The sequence below is a fragment of the Cupressus sempervirens genome, chromosome 1, assembly GCF_028749045.1.
Source record: "Cupressus sempervirens isolate cs-2001-9-10 chromosome 1, ASM2874904v1, whole genome shotgun sequence".
Classification (NCBI taxonomy): Eukaryota; Viridiplantae; Streptophyta; class Pinopsida; order Cupressales; family Cupressaceae; genus Cupressus; species Cupressus sempervirens.
This window is the reverse complement of record NC_143118.1, coordinates 76370006-76386757: the sequence shown is the minus strand read 5'-3', so window position 1 is coordinate 76386757 and position 16752 is coordinate 76370006. Positions and strand designations below refer to the sequence as shown.

The window sequence follows — 16752 nt, the reverse complement described above, 5'->3', positions numbered from 1 at the left end:
GAAACAGAAACAGAAAAAGAAACACGAGCGAAACTGAAGAGACGGATATGGGTCTCTGTTGAGAAGGCTCCACAATTTTCCAATATTGATAGGATCGAATCTGTGTCCACTGTGATTGTGATTGTTTGATTGGGGTTTTTCCCAAATTGGTTGTGGTTTTTCATTTGCTGTAAAAATTTGAACTTTTCATTGATTTTGAGAAGACTGACACAGAGTTGTTTTGGTTTGCCTTGTTTGTTTTAAAACAAATTTCTCTGATCAGGTTTTTTTTTTCAAATTGATTGTTATTTTATTGGGCTCTTCAAATTCATTGTTGTATTGTGGCTTTTCATTGGCTGTGAAGAACTAATCTCCAAAAAACTCTTCTCCAAATAGTTTACTCACAATATTCATATGCATTAAGCGACATTTGTGAATAAAGCTTCCAACATGTGCATAATGCACTCCTTCATATATTCTTGTTTCGTGGGTCCCCCTTAACAAAGTATCATAAAACAGATCAATGTCCTTATCCACCTTAAAATTTACCTCTATTGCTAAGGCCACATGGAGTTGCATACCTTCACCAACTGTACCATGTGATGACAAACTATCAAATAATAGCAAGCATATATGCTTTTTCAGGTCTTAGCTAGAACATTAGTATTATTAACCCCTACAACCTTTGTCATACTGACATCATTATTGGCCTGGGAAATATCTATTATAACTCTCATACCTTTTCTTGTATTATATTCTCTATTGTAGCTCTGGCTGCATGCTGACAAGTAAGGGTGCCTGCATACTCTGCTATTCTTTTCAATTTCTCAGCCAACAGACAATTTGACCAACGTCTAGTGACTCCACATTAGAAATAGTCCTAGATTTCCCTTCTTCCATGACCACCACAACCAAATTTTCCGTCAGACCTATTCTCTCCAATGTTACTTCACCTCTTTGGCTATTTTCGTCATTCATCTTTGGTTTCTTTAAAGTTTTTATCGGGTCAAACTCATCTCTTCTAATAAACCCCATCAAATTATTTTCATCCATCGGGCCCTCAAAGTTAACAGACACTTCACGATTGACACTTAAAACCTTCTGTAACTTCTCACAGGCAGTCAATAAATGCTAACTAGCACGTACATTACTGGGTGCATCAATTTGATACTGACTTTTGAAAAAACCTGCAAAATACCTGAAAAACACATCACCAAAATCTTTTTGAACTATGGCATCACCGAAATCCTCTCCCATTTCAATGCTTTGATTTCCAACAATGAATTGGGGCTGTGGTTGAAACATACCTGTTTGGCCTTTTGTGGGATCAATGCCCAACATAGAAGGACAACAGACTTTATCTGTAGAGTTTGGTAGGCGCACAAAGCTGTTAGGTGGCATGAATGTGCAGTGGCCGAGAAGACCAGTCAACATAGGACTATTGGCAAGAGGTAAAGTCTGTGATGTACCATCTCCAACCACTGTCGCCGGTGAGGTTTGCATATCAAACAGAGCGTCATGCTCATTACCACTATGACTCATTTCATCATAGGAACCACACTTAACTCCATTCAGCTCCATTTTTTTGTCAAACTCACCATTTTCCATATCTAAAGATGAATCTAACTCACTGTCAAATCTCAGGCTTCGTTCTCCTTGGCCTCCTCTATCTCCAAAATGGGCCTCACCATTTTCAAGATGAGCAACAACTTGGACCTCTTGACAGTCTTCCACTGTAGTCAATGCATCCCACTCTACTTCTACTTCAGCAATTTGCAACAACAAATCATCAAGGACCTCATTCTCTGACATGCCAAGGGCTTCTAGATCATGTGCAGTCTTGAGCCCCTGCCTGTTTTTGGCCTCCTTGAGCTCTATAATCTCTGCACTCCTTAGATTTCAGTTGCCAGGCACCTGGAATCCTCTTGTGATTTCTTTCCACCAATAGGAAACATCTCTATCAATGAGACATACATTTTTGCAAGAAAAGAGTCCTCTGTCAAGATCACATCATTCTCCTCTTGTTGAAACAGAGACTGTTCAAAAAACTCCCACTCTTTGTCAAAGTTATCTTTCTCAACATTCAGCATATGACCCAAAACCTCCAACTTTTGAAGCAAGCAAAACAGTTGGTTTGTGAGTAAGAAGTTCTCCTCCTTCAATCTCACAAAGTTTTCCTTTTCATAATCCTCCTCACTGTTGGCCTCAACTTCATCCTCACTCTCTTCAGCATCCTCCTCTTCAACCGAGTCCAGATTTTCAAGAAACTCATCAATAACAAAATCAATATCATCTTCTTCTTCCTCCATCTTTGCTCAAGCCAAAATTCTCTCTGATACCAATTGTAGACTCAAAACAAGTAGAGAAAACACAATGAAAGCAACTAAACTAAAAAATATACAAATTATAGTGGTTCACCACAACTTGTGGCTACGTCCACTCTCAATAGGGAACCCACTTTATTATTCATTAAGCGATATTCAATACATGACTATGCAGATGTATATATACAACCACATTTAGCTAGAAGACAAAAAGAAGGGAATCTGAAGTGTCATGTAACCGTTGGGCTACACATTCCCAACATCTGTGTCCACTGTGATTGTGATTGTCTGATTGGAGTTTTTCCCAAATTGATTGTGGCTTTTCATTTGCTGGAAAAATCTGAACTTTGAATTGATTTTGAGAAGACTGACACAGAGTTGTTTTGGTTCGCCTTGTTTGTTTTAAAACAAATTTCTCTGATCAGGTTCTATTTTTCCAAATTGATTGTTATTTTATTGGGCTCTTCAAATTCATTGTTGTATTGTGGATTTTCATTGGCTGTGAAGAACTAATCTTTCCATTTATTTTGAGAAGAAAAAGCAGATTTATTTTGGTTTGCCTTCTTTTTCTATAAAACATTTTTTCCTCATGGGGTTTCGTAGCACTTCTTTCCTTGCAAATTTTGCCATTTGCTTTCCTTGGTTTTTAATGTTTCAAGTTGAGGATTGTTTCATGATTAACCAGTTTTCTTGATTTTGACAGCCTTGATAAAAAGATTATAAATAAAAAAACATTGCCCAAATCCCAGCATTTAATTGCCGCTCCTTCACACCAACATGCATATAAATGGAAAAACAAAAGCTATGGGGATTTATGCATGGAGCATTGAACTTCGGTGAATGAGAGTTGAGTTGCAAGGGTCAAGAAACAATATGATTTAACGGAAGACATTCAATTTGAAAAAGAATCATGTTTAACTTTTCTTTTTTCTTGGTAGATTTTGTCTAGAGATTAACCAGCCTTATTCTTCTTAGCCTATTTCAACCTTCTTTCAGTATTTTGGTTAAAAGTTTAAGAAACAACTTTATAAAATACCATTTTTTTTCAAATTGATTGTTTTATTGGGACGCCGGACTGAAATTTGAAACTGAACCAAAAATTACTTTTTCTTTGAACTTATCTACTTCTTCAGACAAAACAGAAATTGGTGTATAGAAAGATCTCTGTTCCAGAATGGAAAATCCGTTATCAAAGGTGTGCCTAGATTGGGTTCCTAGACGATCGTTTAGGCATTGAATCTGATTCAACGCGCATTATGTCGTTCCTGTCAGCATGGAATGTAGTTTCCTGTAATGCCTGAATGATCATTAAATCTGCTTCACTAAGGGAATGTAGCGCTTGGTTGGGCGATTAATTTGTTGGTGCCCTTTCCTTGTTTATTTGTTATTTTTCTCAATTTTAATAAAGTGTGGCTTCTTGCTTTCCACTCTTATTCTTCGATGTCTCTCCTGTCTGTCTTTGTTATTACACTTTATGCAATCGAAACTTGAGATGGTTGATAGATCTCATTTTGGTTCAATATTATTCTCTGGCCTCCTTCCTAATTTTGTTCTTCCTATTTTCTGCATACGGCAATTTACTTGTATATTCTTTACTCTGGTTTGAAATGTAATTTGGTTTACCAGTTACTTATCAATTTCAATCTGCAATTAAGAGTTAAGAAAATAAAATCTTTAACTTTTTATAGTCAAATTAGACATGCATTGTAATGGGCCCTTCGTTTTGAATGGTTCACAAAGAGTCCACTAAGTGCAAGGTTCCGACATCATAAGAGATGAGGCTCCTCACCAAAATAGTTTTTATTAAAAGAGTTTTAAAACAAAATAATAGAATTGTTAAAAATGTAATATTCATAAACTTACATTTTGCTACATTTTATAAATTATCCTTAGCTACATTTTTGTGTTTTACTTGTCTTACGCTTGAATGTCAAGAAATAAATGATAAGTTTAAATTAAATTAATATTCTCTACTAAACATTGAATTATGAAATTGGATAAAAAACCTTAAATATATTATAGATCAAGATATGGATCTACCCATTCAAAAGATAGTGGAAAGAAGGATATCGATTGTAAATTTATGCTTAAAATAGAAATTGTAATATTTATTACTACTTTTTAATGCATCTTCTATTTTAAGACTTTTAAAGTAAATACATTATATAGGTATTTATATAAGTTTATTCAAAAATAGACAAAATTTCATAGAGTATATTTAATTTTAAATATATATCAATTAAATAACCATTGAATGATGATAATAGTATATTGGATGAAACAAATAGTGAGAATTAGGTAGTTAGCAAAAATGTTGAAATATGAAGTAAAAAAGCGAGTAAATTATCATTTTCATGAACTACTATTCCTAATTTAATCAAAATATTAAATTATATATCAAAACTATTGACTTTACATTATGGAACATTTGTGTTGAAGATTTATGTTTATTATGGCATATTATAAATATTATTGTTAATTTTTTATGTACATACTCTAATATAATATTTATTATGTATATCTTACTATTGACTAACTATTGCACCTCCTTGCGGTGCAGGTGCTAAGTTTAAATAAGTAGCATTAGGAAATCATGTATGTTTTCAATGTCTCATTTGTAATTATAGTTGGGGTCAAGGTTGTACATATAGAAAATAGCCTTAACCAAAACATAGATAACCTTCATGTTCCTAAATTAAACTATAAAGAGCCAACTCTCGTAAAATTGCAAACACAACATGAGCTCTTTGCTAAAAACATGGGGGATGAATTGATGGAGGAGTTACTAGTAGAACAAAATTCACAAAAAGTTATAGAAAATGAAATAAATGTTACTTACAATAAACTAAGGTTAGCTACCACCATAGAGGGTTTGGACAAGTCTCTTGTCCCAAAAGTGAACAAAAAAGGAGGAAGGAAGTCTAAAGCTGATCTTAGGAAATTAGATGGTAAAGTGGAAAATTAGGCTAAATTAACAATTCTTTGCTATGTAAGGAAGGGGAAGCTCCTTCCCACAAAATAACGAAGATAATAACTATATAGGGGGAGGGGGAATGAATCTACTACCTATGCAAAGATGAAGGGTAAACACCAAGATCCACCTCCTAATCTAGGCCCAATTAACAAAAGATAAAGTGTCAATTCATAACCTATGCAAAAGGGTGAATTGCTTGGACTTTCTCCACCACCTCCATAAAGAGAGGATTTTGTGTAAGTAGATATGCAATGTGAAATATGAATACAAAGTGATGAAAATATGTATTCAATTAGAAAATAGGAGAAGGCTCACATTGAAGGATACAAACCTAAAAATGCTATGTCAAATGGTCTCCAAAAATGTTGAAACTCATATTATGGACACGAAACTATAAGATATACAAAATCCAAAAATCAATCAGCTCTAGGTCAGAGCTGACCTCTAGGAGAGGTGTTAATCTAGGATAGGGTCAATCTAGAGGGGTGGGGATGTAATACTCCTTGACCTTTTATGTCATATCATGAGACCAATTTTGGATGTTTAAAGTTATACAAAAAGTTATTTGAATCTACACCTCGTTTTGTCTTTTGAGGTCTATAAAATACAAGAAAAAGGATTTTTTTTTGTTGATTGGGAGGTTTCCCTTAATCAAACCCTAGTTTAGGAATTAACCTTGAAATTAAAATTGAAATAGAGAATGCTAACAAGTAGTAGAAGTAGATATGATATGAAGCAATGTAAAATCTATGAATATGCTCTTGAATTTGGAATGTAAACAAATATGTTGATGCAATAGCCTTGAGTACTCAACTTCAAAAACAATAGGAAATTAAATCAAAACAAATCAAAACCTTTGTGAATGAATGTGCTTGATATTCTCCTTAAGAGTGAATATAGATCTTAGGAGGGATGAATGTAGAAGATGCAACAAACGATCTTTAACTGTATGACGATAGATCTTAAATGTTGAAAATGTTATAAAAAGTTCTTGCATAAAATCCTTCAATTGTTTGATGGTTGAATCCTTGACCTTCAATGAAGGACTTGCTTGAACACCCAAAATAGTTGAAGAAAACTTGAAGACTTGAACGCTTGGGAGCTTGTTGCACACATGGATGGAGAGATCACATGTGCATGTGAATGATGGATGAAAAATGGAGAAAATAAGGTTATTACAAAAGGATTCAAATTAAAATTTATCCTATCCATCGATTGTGTAAGGGAAATAGTACCTCGAATCAACCCTGACTTAAGGGTCAAGAAGGGGACCTAAAATAGGTCCAGGTTTAGGGACACATTGCATCCCTTACTTGGATAGGGATGCACTACATCCATTTATGGGGTAGGGGCACATTGAATCCTTGACCTCAAGACCCAAAAAAATCTAGGATTGCCCAAGGTCCCAAAACAAGCATTAGTCTCACGAAATTCCCTATAGGTTTAGTGAAAAGCTCTATTTCAATGTAGAAGATAGATTTTGGTGATAGGAATATGAAAATAAATGACACCAAAAGAATAGGTCCTACCTCATTATTTGCATCATAGATTACGAATACCAAGAGGATCCATTAGATCCCACCCTAATTCCATCTAGGAGGAATAAAAAGAAATAAGGAGGAAGGGAAGACTACAAATTAAATGCAATTTATGATGAAATCATATTAAATGGGTGCTAAACTATCACTAAATTAATGTTATTTTAATATAATATGATACATTTAATCCCCACTTTAGTGATAGTGTGAGCTTAATTCAAACTCTCAGTAGGATAGAGAATAAAGACTCTAGAAAATGACAACAAGATAGAACTCCACTTAGCCAAAGTGCATGAGCCGCAAAAGAAAAGGGTCATAACTCCACATACATGCACAAGTGTGCAAAAATAAAAACAAAAAAATAAAAAAATAAAGATACAAATAGGGTTTACTACTAAAACAAACCCAAATCAACCAGTGAAGATACCCTGACAAACATTTCCTCACCCACCAATATCATATTTGGTAGGCTATTACAAGAGCATTAGTGATGACATAAGAAAGAGAAGAGAAACAACATAAATAACATAGCTTCATGGTTTATTCCTACTAGCATCAAAGAAAGAGAGAGAGAAAAGAGAAGTGATTACCTCTTCCAATAAGGTGGCCACACTAATGTGAACTGAACCACAGGAAGAGATGCTTGTAAAAGATGACATTGAATAGTTTGATAGAGTTGTAACCTGCTACTCAACCCATCAATTTCCACCCATGATGTGGCCCAATAAAAATATGTGATCTGTGTATGAGATATAGCATATTATAAAAAGGAAGAGTGCAAAACTATAATACAAAGGAGGGCATATATATATTCACCTATATAGACATTATAAGGAAGAGAAAAGAGGATACCTACTTTACACAAAAATTATATATCCTTGAAGAAACAACTTTTACCATTGCATAGTGAAGAGCATTGACCCTTACAATCTAAGAACATAGACAATCATGAAAATGATATATCTCCTATGGAAAGAGGGTCCTCAAAAGGGAGAAATATTGCATATAAGACATCTACCTAAGAGGAGTTCTTGAACAAGATAACATCTCTAAGAAAAAAAAGAGGGGAATACAAATTTAGCTATCTAGCCCCCTGTATCCTAGGGAGATAGGAGTTTTCGATGATATAGCATTTCCAATAAAGAAGAGGTGATGATGCATGGTATGCAGCTTTTGCAAAAGAGAGAATCCATAGTCAAGACACAAATATTTATAAGAACAATGTCACATTATAAACAAGTATCATCATACTAAGGAAAGTTAATCCTTAGAAAATTCACAAACAACATTTACCCCCAAGTTTGAGGTGAGAAAGACATGTCACGAATCCCAAAGGGGAATGTTAGTAGTTAGTCCAACAATCCCCCCCTTAGTGTTACCTGAGGAGATTTGAACCTGTGACTAAGCTCTAATACCACTTGTTACAGGCTAGATTTGTCATTGCACTAAAAGATTGACCTATTAATGCTTGATACAACCACTATACTTATAGAACACAAGAGATGGTTAAGCCATGTCACAAATCTTGAAGAGGAAAATTAGCGGTTAGTCCAACAGAAGTGCAAGAAATAATCATAATCTAGTCATGCACAAAATAAAACACCCTATATCCAACAAGAAGTACCATAGAATAATGCAACACTATAGAGAAAAGTAAAGCAAGAAACATCATATGGTATGAAATTTAAAACAAAATAAGATGCTAAAATTTAAGATATCACATATAAATTAAACTATAGGTGATTATTAAATAAAAAGTTTTAAAATTCAAGGCATGAAAAAATTGTGAACTAGACTATAACAATCATGTCATATTTGAAACAAAGCATTACATACCCACATATTAGAATGTACCATAGAATAATAAAAATCTATAGAGAAATGAAAGAGGGAGATGAAAGGATACCATGGTATGCCTACTTAGTTATCACAAAAGGAACAAAAAAGCAATAATGGATCCTAGAGAGAGAGAGAGAGAGAGAGAGAGAGAGAGAATCCATCCCTAAATGATTGATTCTTTATAATAAAAGTGTACTTACAAGCATAAGATTTCACTCAGGATGCTAATCCCTATGTAAAACAATTAATGCATGCAAGAGATAACATCAAATTATAAGAGAATGCAAATTCATAAAGGATATTGGATGCATTGAATGAGAGAGGAATAGCACATTATGTCTTCCTAACTAGATTCAATTTATACTAGACATGTAATTTTAAGAGAACATAAATTCCATTAGGGATGCTAATCCATACATAATCGCAATAAATGAATGCAAGAAAATATTTCATCATATAAAAGGAAGAAAGGTTAGAAAAGGGAGAGAAATAGATCCTATGATATATATATAGAAAAAAGAGATAGGCTCCATGCCCTTCAAGTGAGGAGACAAGGGAAATGACTATTATCTCACTCATAAAGTAGGACAATGATCCTACAAAGAATAGGCTAATAATGTCACATAGTTAGGAGTATCATAATAGGGATGTAGATGTATCAAATAAAATGATCATTGAAAATATACCATTCATCATTGCAATTCATATAAAACATAACATAAACAATGAATTCTTTATATTGAAAATAAAGCTGAAACATAGAAAAAGAAGACCTCTTAGGTGTACTTAGACTTAAAGAGAAACAGTTGATATGAATATACTTACTAAATAAATGTGTTTGATTATGGTCCATATGGTCTAATGCTAGATTTGTGAAAATAAGGTCATAATGATCATTATTTTCAACAAGATCTAATTTGAATTGAGACATATCTTGAGAAGAATAAGAAGCATCAAGGGTGTAGTTTTCTATTTCTAAGGAAAATTTGCAAGAGAAGCATAGAAAAAAATCATAAAGGCCTGATGCATAGAAGGAATAAGATGCATGCAAAGTGGTTGATCATTAGGAGAAACAATAATTCTATTATCTAATTGTGCCTCATGGGGAAGGGAGTAATACATGCCCTTATCTAACAGTTCATCCCAAATAGTAGGAGTATCTGTGTTAGGAACATCATATATCACTAAAGGTTTAACAATGTCATCTTTGAAATGCTCACCCTTTAGAGGGGGGTGAGAATGAATGAAAGGAAAAACTAAACTCTCATCATATGCATCAAATGGAACATCTTGAAGATTGTGAGTGAAACTTGAAAATGAATATAACAACCCCATTAAAAGGAAATGCAATTGATCACCATATAAATGAAATGCAAGCTATATGAAAAAAATGTGAATGGAAAAGGACATCTAAATATCACTAATGCAAACAAGAGCATACAAAGTAGATCTAGATACACCAAGAAAAAATCGAACTTCAAAATTGAAAAATGAGAGAAAGTATCAGGGTCACCAAAATGTATAAGGGGCAAAATGAATCTGCTACCTTATACAAAAATGAAGGGTAAAAACTAAGATTCACCTCCTAATGACACACACACAAAAAAAAATTTTAAAAACAACTTTTCAAAATATTTAGCACTTCCATTTGAACTTTTTTTTAAAAAAATATTTAAAACATGAGTTATCTACATGTTATATTTCAAAATTAAGATCAAAATTCTAAATTATATCTAGTCTAAATTTGAATAGGCACACTATTCTATAACATTTATCATAATTTAATTCAATTAATTTTTATTTTTTTTAAACTATATTTAGGGAAACTCGATTTTCATAAAATCTTATCAATGCCTATATTTAGAAGCATGCCTATATTTAGAGTCACTTATATTCTAATTCTATATATATATATATATATATATATATATATATATATATATATATATATATATATATATATATATATATATATATATATATATATATATATATATATATATATATATATATATATATATATATATATATATATATATATATATATATATAACTTATGGAAATTAATTGAATACGAGTTGGAATTTTTTTGAGCAGAGTGTAACAGCAGAATTGGTTGGTAATGGAGTATTTTGAGGTAATTTCAGAAGATTTGGTGAGAAAGATCTTAATGAAAACGTCTTATGAATCTCCCGCCATCTGAAGACAATTTGTAAAAATTGGAAGTCCGTGCTGGAAAATCCCAAGTTTTATGAGGAGAGATTGAGGGAGCGTGGGTCTAAGGAGTTGATATGTTTGCTTGGAAATGTAGGTCCTCTAGTAACTATATACAACCCCATTAACAGATCATGGAAAAGACTCCCTCCCGGCCCTACCCAATTTCAATTCTACTCATTTTCCAAATGTATCTGTGTTAAACAGAAACTGGTTTTATTAGGGTCATATGGGCACTACAAGTACACTGCAGGTTTGAAGCGCAAAAGAACTGCGAGAAATTACAGGGCCATTTTGATCTTTGATTTTGTGTCTTGTAAATGGCGTAACGGTGCAGATATGTTGCAAGAGGAAGAATTTGCATGTTGTGCATCTTCTCATGAAGGACTGATTTACGTTGCAGGAGGAAGAGTGAATGGTGAAATCACAAGCCAGGCCGCAGTTTACAATGTGGAGAGAGATGAGTGGAAGCTTCTTCCCAACATGCTTCGAAAGGAGTGGTTGTGTTACTCTGTCTTCATGGAAATCGTGATATTTGTGATGACAACGTATCATCAGGAGCTTCAGCGGTTCGATCCAGAAAGAGGACTTTGGTCCACTTCGCCCAACATCTGGTTTGTTAAAGATTGTGGCTGCATTTGGGCGTGTGTATTGCTTCCACGGGGATGTTGTGACTGAATATGACTCTTCACAGAATGTGTGGAATATTTTTGATGATCTTCCTGAGCCTCTTGACAGAATTGAGGCTGCGGTGTTGGTGGAAGGGATTTTCTTGAAGGGGATTCAGTGGGGCACAAGGACTGCAGTTTTTCACATGAACCAACCTCAATTGGAAACAGAAACAGGGGTGAAACTGAAGAGAGAGAGATGGGTTTCTGTAATGATCCCATCTTTTAGCAGTTGACCAAGTGTGTGTGCATTAGCCTTGTTCTACATGGTCCCGAGGGCTAACGAAAGGTTTAATGGGATCCTGGAGTGTTTTGGCCTAGTCATTTCCAGTTTGGGCTAAAACGAAGTTGATTTACAAAGTTTCAGGTATACTTACTATTTTTAGTAAGTCGGCAGGACACAGTGCAGGTCAATTTTGGTGATTGGATTTGATAGTCCTCGGTGAGAGCTTTCCGATGAGCTATCACTCGCATTATTTGGAGTCCGATTGATAATACATTTTAATGCTTGAAGTTTTATTAAAGTAACGTCTAATTTAATTGTAAAATATTAAAGTGTTACTTTAATATTTATTTTATGGTGATGTGTACCCAAGGGAGACATAAGGGGTATTTTAATATATGTTTTATATATTACACATCTTTTATCCCACATTGCCCATATGAGTTGAGCGGACCCCTAGAAATAGAATAAAAGGAAGCATGTGTGGCTTCATTAGACAGGTTGAATATGAGAAGAAATTGGTGTGTGAGTTGCAGCTTTGTTCTTGGCATTTGAGGACGTCTATCCTCTATTGTAACATTCTAGACGTCATTCCCTTGGGGTTTGGCCTTTGGAATTCTTTGTTATTAGCTTCATTATCAGGCAGTTTAGTTGCATTTTCGGCTACAGGCAGATTTGGTATTTTGCTCATATCTTCTTCACTACTTGTCCGACGCTTATGCCGCTTAGAGGGAATGGTATTATGAAGGTAGTGGACTGATTGAAGGACAAAGTATTGTAGCAGCAAGTCCGTAAGCATGGGCTGGAGTATTATGTCAATACTGCTGAAGTAATTAGTGAGTTGATAAATCTGCTATGTATTTCGTTTTATGAATTATGAAAATAACATTTTATTAGCAGCAGTTCATTTCCACTTTGCATATCATTGTAGTTTCTTTCTTGTTTATGTTGTATGATACCAATTTCATGCACGAAACACAACAAACAATAAATGTTTGATTTCCAGAGTTATAAGGGGTTTAAAACATTAAACGGAGAAATAAGAGGTTGCATGCAAACTGTTTGACAAAATCTCTTTCAGCAAATTGGTTTAGTTTTTTGGGACATCCAGGGGTGCCCATTATAGTGGTATCAGAGCTATAAGTCCTGCCATCCTATGGAGGTCTTATAGGGAATTTGGAACAGCCGGATAGAGGGAAAAGTGTTTGACGAAATGTCAAAACACTAAAATCAAAAATAAATAAAAAATACAGGATAAGCATTTATGTTTGAGCATGCGACAGGGGCCTTATAATTTTCACGATACCAAAGCAAGACAAAATAGGATTTCAGATTTGCAAAGCAAACAGTCTAGTACATCTGTGCAGGGGGACATTGAATCCAGCCATACAGACACAGAGGAGATATTCTTTGATCAGGACAACAATATGGGTGATCGAGATGACAGGAATACAGGATTAGGCGAAGGCGGGAATGCTGGTCCAGATCAGGGGGAGGTACTGTTCAGAGAGTTATTGGGTACATTAGAGAAGGGGCAACGTATGCAACAGGAGCATAATAGGCAAATGGATATGATGTTGCAGCTTATGGCTAGACAGATGGGCATCAACATTGATGATTTGTATGCTGCTCCAAAGCAGAAGGTAGTTGATTCCTTAAGTGGGATCGAGACACGTATAGAGCCAGCCAGTTATGATGTTGGTGATGTGGGCATTTCGACAGAGTCAGTAGAGACATGCGTGCAAAGTCAGGAGACCACATATGAAGCCTTGTCAGGGGATAATGATGTAGCAATAGTGGAATTAGGAGAATGCAAGGGAACTGTCATATCAACAACCACTTCTATGTCAGTTGAACCATCCAATGAGGAGTTTGGTAATAAGCATGTGGTTGTAGATGTGTGCTCTGATGATAGTACACTTTGACTAGCTGTGGAAATCATCTCCTACTTATCAATTGATGAGCTTAAGGGGCTTTCTAATGAATGGTTCATAAGGCACAACACTTGGTGAAGGTTTTGCAAATGGGGTTGCAAGCTTTGGGTTTAACTGTGGAGGAAACTCTGTAGTTAAGCGCGCTCAGGCTGGAGTAGTACTGGGATGGGTGACCTCCCGGGAAGTCCCGGTGCTTCACCCCTGTGAGCATCACCTAGATCCAATGAGTGCTAAGTGTTCCATTTATTCTCATGAGAGATGGATTCATGTTGAATCACTACTCATGAAACATGGGTCATCGAGTTTGACTCAAAAATCACACAGTTAAATCCTGATATTCACATCACAATTTGACTAGCTGTGGAAATCATCTCCTACTTATCAATTGATGAGCTTAAGGGGCTTTCTAATGAATGGTTCATAAGGCACAACACTTGGTGAAGGTTTTGCAAATGGGGTTGCAAGCTTTGGGTTTAACTGTGGAGGAAACTCTGTAGTTAAGTGCGCTCAGGCTGGAGTAGTACTGGGATGGGTGACCTCCCGGGAAGTCCCGGTGCTTCACCCCTGTGAGCATCACCTAGATCCAATGAGTGCTAAGTGTTCCATTTATTCTCATGAGAGATGGATTCATGTTGAATCACTACTCATGAAACATGGGTCATCGAGTTTGACTCAAAAATCACACAGTTAAATCCTGATATTCACATCACAGATAGTACACTTGTTATTGCTAATGAGGTGAGCAATATAGTGACAAAGTCATATTATACTATCAATCAAAAAAGTGTTAATGTTCACTCTTGGGATAGTACTATGTTCAACATGGATGCAACATTGTCTTATGACAATCTGATGTTTGAGGTTGATGTTAATCATTCACCTGAGTGGAGTTGGGCTCAGTTTTCACTATCTACAAAGATTCAGTTTTGTGTTGCAGCAGTTGGGAGGAAGAGGTTTCATAGATCTTCTATGGAGCCACCTTCTGGTGACATCCAGACTTATACTTCATCAGCACAAATTTTGGGAGCTAACTTGCAGGACATGTGGTTGGTCCTAATGATGTTCATTTGCAGTTTGTTTAATGTCTATATGGATATCACACATTACTTCAACTGGGATCCAGGTGGAGGTTGGAGTTCATTATGTTACTTAATTGCTTGAGGACAAGCAATTTCAAGGAGGGCGGATTTGTAATGATCCCATCTTTTAGTAGTTGACCAAGTGTGTGTGCGTTAGCCTTGTTCTACATGGTCCTGAGGGCTAACGAAGGGTTTAATGGGGATCCTGGAGTGTTTTGGCCTAGTCATTTTCAGTTTGGGCCAAAACGAAGTTGATTTACAAAGTTTCAGATATACTTACTATTTTTAGTAAGTCGGCAGGACACAATGCAGGTCAATTTTGGTGATTGGATTCGATAGTCCTCGGTGAGAGCTTTCCGATGAGCTATCACTTGCATTATTTGGAGTCCGATTGCTAATACATTTTAATACCTGAAGTTTTATTAAAGTAATGTCTAATTTAATTGTAAAATATTAAAGTGTTACTTTAATATTTATTTTATGGTGATGTGTACCCAAGGGAGACATAAGGGGTATTTTAATATATGTTTTATATATTACACATCTTTTATCCCACATTGCCCATATGAGTTGAGCGGACCCCTGGAAATAGAATAAAAGGAAGCATTTGTGGCTTCATTAGACAGGTTGAATATGAGAAGAAATTGGTGTGTGAGTTGCAGCTTTGTTCTTGGCATTTGAGGACGTCTATCATCTATTGTAACATTCTAGACGTCATTCCCTTGGGGTTTGGCCTTTGGAATTCTTTGTTATTAGCTTCATTATCAAGCAGTTTAGTTGCATTTTCGGCTACAGGCAGATTTGGTATTTTGCTCATATCTTCTTCACTACTTGTCCGACGCTTATGCCGCTTAGAGGGAATGGTATTATGAAAGTAGTGGACTGATTGAAGGACAAAGTATTGTAACAACAAGTCCGTAAGCATGGGCTGGAGTATTATGTCAATACTGCTGAAGTAATTAGTGAGTTGATAAATCTGTTATGTATTTCATTTTATAAATTCTGAAAATAACAGTTTATTAGCAGCAGTTCATTTCCACTTTGCATATCATTGTAGTTTCTTTCTTTTTTATGTTGTATGATACCAATTCCATGCATGAAACACAACAAACAATAAATGTTTGATTTCCAGAGTTATAAGGGGTTTAAAACATTAAACGGAGAAATAAGAGGTTGCATGCAAACTGTTTGACAAAATCTCTTTCAGCAAATTGGTTTAGTTTTTTGGGACATCCAGGGGTGCCCATTACAGTTTCTATTGAGAAGCCTCCACGATTGTTCCATGATAGGATCCAATCTGTGTCCACTGTGATTGTTTGATTGGTTTTGATTGTTATTTTATTGGGCTCTTCAAATTCATTGTGGTTTTGTGGTTTTTCGTTGGCTGTAAAGAACTAATCTTTCCATTTATTTTGAGAAAACACAAACAGATTTATTTTGGTTTGCTTTCCTCTATTGATAAAACAATTTTTTCTGATGGGATTTCTTAGCACATTTTTCCTGCCACTTGCTTTCCTTGGTTTTTAATGTTTCAAGTTGATAATTGTTTTATGTTTAACCAGTTTTCTGTTGATTTTCATAATCTTGATAAAAAATTAAAAATACAAAACAAAAGCAATGAGGATTTATGCATAGAGCGTTGAACTCGGGTGAACGAGAGTTAAGTTGCAAGGGTCAAGAAACAATATAATGGAACGGAAGTTAACTGCAGTTAACTTCATTTTTCTTTACTTATTCCAATTCTTCTTAACCTCTTTCAATCCTTTTTTCAGTATTTTGTTTTAAAATTTTAGTTAAGAAACGACTTTTAAATATACCATTTTTTCCAAATTGATTGTTTTATTGTCACTCCGCCGGGCTCAAATTTGAAAATGAACCAAAAATTACTTTTTCTTTGCGCTTCTCTACTTCTTCAGACAAAACAGAAAATGGTGTATAGAAAGATCTCTGTTCCACAATAGAAAGATCTCTCTTATCGAA

The 16752-nt window shown here is 34.9% G+C and overlaps 1 protein-coding gene across 1 annotated transcript; it reads left to right on the top strand.

Annotated features, from left to right (window-relative positions):
- Positions 1-10776: 10776 nt before the first annotated feature.
- On the top strand, positions 10777-16415 carry LOC149576283 (uncharacterized). The gene is made up of 4 exons (XM_089794190.1): positions 10777-10809; positions 11076-11368; positions 11427-11745; positions 16335-16415. The coding sequence occupies exons 1-4, from the start codon at positions 10777-10779 to the stop codon at positions 16413-16415; spliced, it is 726 nt and encodes a 241-aa protein (XP_089650316.1).
- Positions 16416-16752: the final 337 nt, after the last annotated feature.